Source organism: the organism of the source record quoted next, unplaced genomic scaffold, assembly GCF_019419815.1.
Source record: "Pyrus x bretschneideri cultivar Hongxiangsu unplaced genomic scaffold, Pyrus_bretschneideri_v1 Contig32, whole genome shotgun sequence".
Lineage (NCBI taxonomy): Eukaryota > Viridiplantae > Streptophyta > Magnoliopsida > Rosales > Rosaceae > Pyrus > Pyrus x bretschneideri.
The window spans coordinates 2,436,082-2,438,727 of record NW_025999635.1 but is presented as its reverse complement, the minus strand read 5'-3'; the positions used below and the strand labels follow the sequence as shown (position 1 = coordinate 2,438,727).

Sequence of the window (2,646 nt, the reverse complement as noted above, 5' to 3'; positions counted from 1 at the left end):
GAGATTAAGTTGACATGTGCCAATCGGGTAGCAAGAACAAAGCTTTGCAAATCGGGTAGCAGATGCATTATTACCCCCAACGTTAGGATACAAAGAAAATATATCAGTTTTTGTTTAAGAAGGAAAACTGATATTAGGACATGGTGTGCTGCACATGATCAATTGGCTAACTAATAATATTAGACTTAGTATAAAACCAACGTTATAAACTTATAATGCATCAGTTCTGATTTCCAACAAAAACTGATATTAGGAATTATATTAAAGTAACCAATAAAGAGTGTTTTAGTTAAGATTTTATTTTATAAGACCCTTGTTATTAAAACTCTCTAAAATATGTAGTTAATACATTACTAAAAGCCTTTATTTTTTATTTTATTGAACAGCTAATACTAACTCTCTTAAACAAACGATTTATAACGATAAAATGTGCTTAACCAAGCCATCCAAAGATAGGTACAAAGAGCCACCTTCTTTCAGGCAATGATTTGCCTTTTCCATCAAATTTAAGGCTCTCTCTTTGATCTCTACCCCTTCTTTCTCAACCATTAGTCTTCTAATTGTTCTTTCAACCTCACCTCTCTCAATCCCATGCTCCAATTGCAGCCCTACCTTCCAAACATCACTCACAAATCTTGCATTCACCATTTGATCACCGAAACATGGCGTGCAAATCATGGGGACCCCTTCACAAATGCTCTCCAATGTAGAATTCCAACCACAGTGAGTCCAAAAGGCTCCAACTGCAGGGTGGGCCAACACTTCTTTTTGTGGAGCCCATTTCACGATATGGGCTCTTTCGTACAACGCTTCTAAAAATCCGTTAGGCAATGCTTCATGCCAATCCGACTCTTGAACTAATCCGGGTCGAACCACCCACAAAAAGGGTTGGCCACTATTGGCCAACCCCCAAGCAATCTCCAAAAATTGAGCGTGATCTATCTTGGCAACGCTCCCAAAGCTAACATAAGCAACAGATTTTTGCGCTTGAGTGTTTAGCCATGAAATGCAACTTTGGTCTGGTGATAGTAAGCTAGTTGAAGAAGAAGAGGTTGTTGGGCCGCACTTGTGAAATGGACCTAGTGAGAAAATTGGAATATTGGGGTAATGTTCTGGGCCAATTGTGGCAAGTGCTTGTCCTTCAAGATCTTCAAAAGTATTGAAGATGAGTCCATGAGAAGCCTTGGTTTCATTTACCATGTTGGTTATCACTCGATAGAAATCTTCAGGGTCGCAATTGGGCATCGCTGCACGTAGGTCTTTTACTTTTATAGGTGAAAGCTCCGTCACCAGCTCTTCTAGTCGAGAATCTAATTATTGTCAAAATAGAAAACCAAATTTAAGGTTCCTAATTATATTTTTCCTTTTAGATAATGCATATTCTAAAATGCTAATTTATGAGGAGGCACAGCAAGAAATAAAAATGCTAACCTAACTCAAATCCGCATAAATTGTCAAAATGCTAATTTGGGATCGCTTCTAGAAGTGCTGAAGTGTTTTTTGCAACCAAAAACATTTTTGGATCAATGAAGTGATTTCAGAAGAAGAATCACTTTGAATTTTTTTTTTTTTTTCCATGTGCTCGAGTTTTTAATAAGAAAGTTTACATGTTTGTAATAAAAGCACATATTGCATAATCTCTTACGAACGAAGAACAAAAGTGCTACTTATAAAAAAGAATTCCAAAAGAGTCATTAGTCTTGATATGGTGTTTTCAGTCTACGTGGGTCACTAACAATGATGAGATAAAAAGACATTTGATAATAGGGTTTTGTTGGCTTGAGATTGTACCTGGTATTGGTAGGTAACCTTTTTCCTTGAGAAGTGGAAATGCAGCAAAAACAGCCAAGGAAGCGGCACCCCCTGTTCTTAACACGATCCTCGGCAGCTTAAAGCTCTCCGCAACCGATCGGGTGAAATCGAAGAGAGGATCCGAGATCAAGCATGCAACGGGGTCCTCCGAATTAACGTCGTCGGATAACAACCCGGACAAGCATTCTCTGAAAGGCTCAACACATTTAGCATTTAGAATAGAAAGAAGAAGGGTGGGATCCTTGATGGAGGCCTCGTTTTCTGTCAAGTCAACAGGGATTGAATGGTAGGTGAAGTTTGGGTTTAGGGTTGAAGGATTGAGGGAGTTGATGTTGGTGTAGATGATGGCTATGGAGAAGCCCTTGGAATGCAGAATGTTGGCCAGTTCCAGCATAGGGTTTATGTGCCCTTGGAAGGGCATTGGGAAGAGGATCACTCTCCTGCCTTTGCTTTGCTCCATTTTCAATTGACAATGTTTACGTTTGCTTAGCTTTGTGTGACTTGTGAACTTATTGGTGAATACTGAGGCAGCTGAGCTTGGAAAATTCGCTCACGCATGACGCAACCCTGCAATCTTATCTTATTGATGGCTGTTTTTTTCGGTCAATATTGCTGGCTTTGCTGAAGTTGGTTTTCCACCACATGCTCCTTCTGTCGTTACTTCCTTTATGTGGTTGCTTACAGAGATACACCAGGAATATCATTGTCAATATTTACAAATTGGGTTTTAGGCTTATTTTCTATTGAGCCCTTCACTTTGTCTATGGGCATACACTCCTGGTATTCCTTTGCAGTCCAATAACTAAAATGATTCAACTACCCCAAACGTACAAC

The 2,646-nt window shown here is 39.3% G+C and overlaps 1 protein-coding gene across 1 annotated transcript; it reads right to left on the bottom strand.

The window, feature by feature from the left end:
• Window positions 1-350: 350 nt before the first annotated feature.
• On the bottom strand, window positions 351-2,313 carry LOC103936096 (UDP-glycosyltransferase 76F1-like). The gene is made up of 2 exons (XM_009345932.3): window positions 1,792-2,313; window positions 351-1,310 (listed from the first exon to the last, which is right to left on the bottom strand). The coding sequence occupies exons 1-2, from the start codon at window positions 2,270-2,272 to the stop codon at window positions 415-417; spliced, it is 1,377 nt and encodes a 458-aa protein (XP_009344207.2). The 5' UTR covers window positions 2,273-2,313; the 3' UTR covers window positions 351-414.
• Window positions 2,314-2,646: the final 333 nt, after the last annotated feature.

Coding starts and splice junctions, on each gene's coding strand:
- LOC103936096 (XM_009345932.3), bottom strand. CDS start 2,272: ATGGAGCAAAGCAAAGGCAGGAGAGTGATCCTCTTCCCAATGCCCTTC. Junction 1,311..1,791: donor AGGTTACCTACCAATACCAG/GTACAATCTCAA, acceptor GACAATAATTAG/ATTCTCGACTAGAAGAGCTG.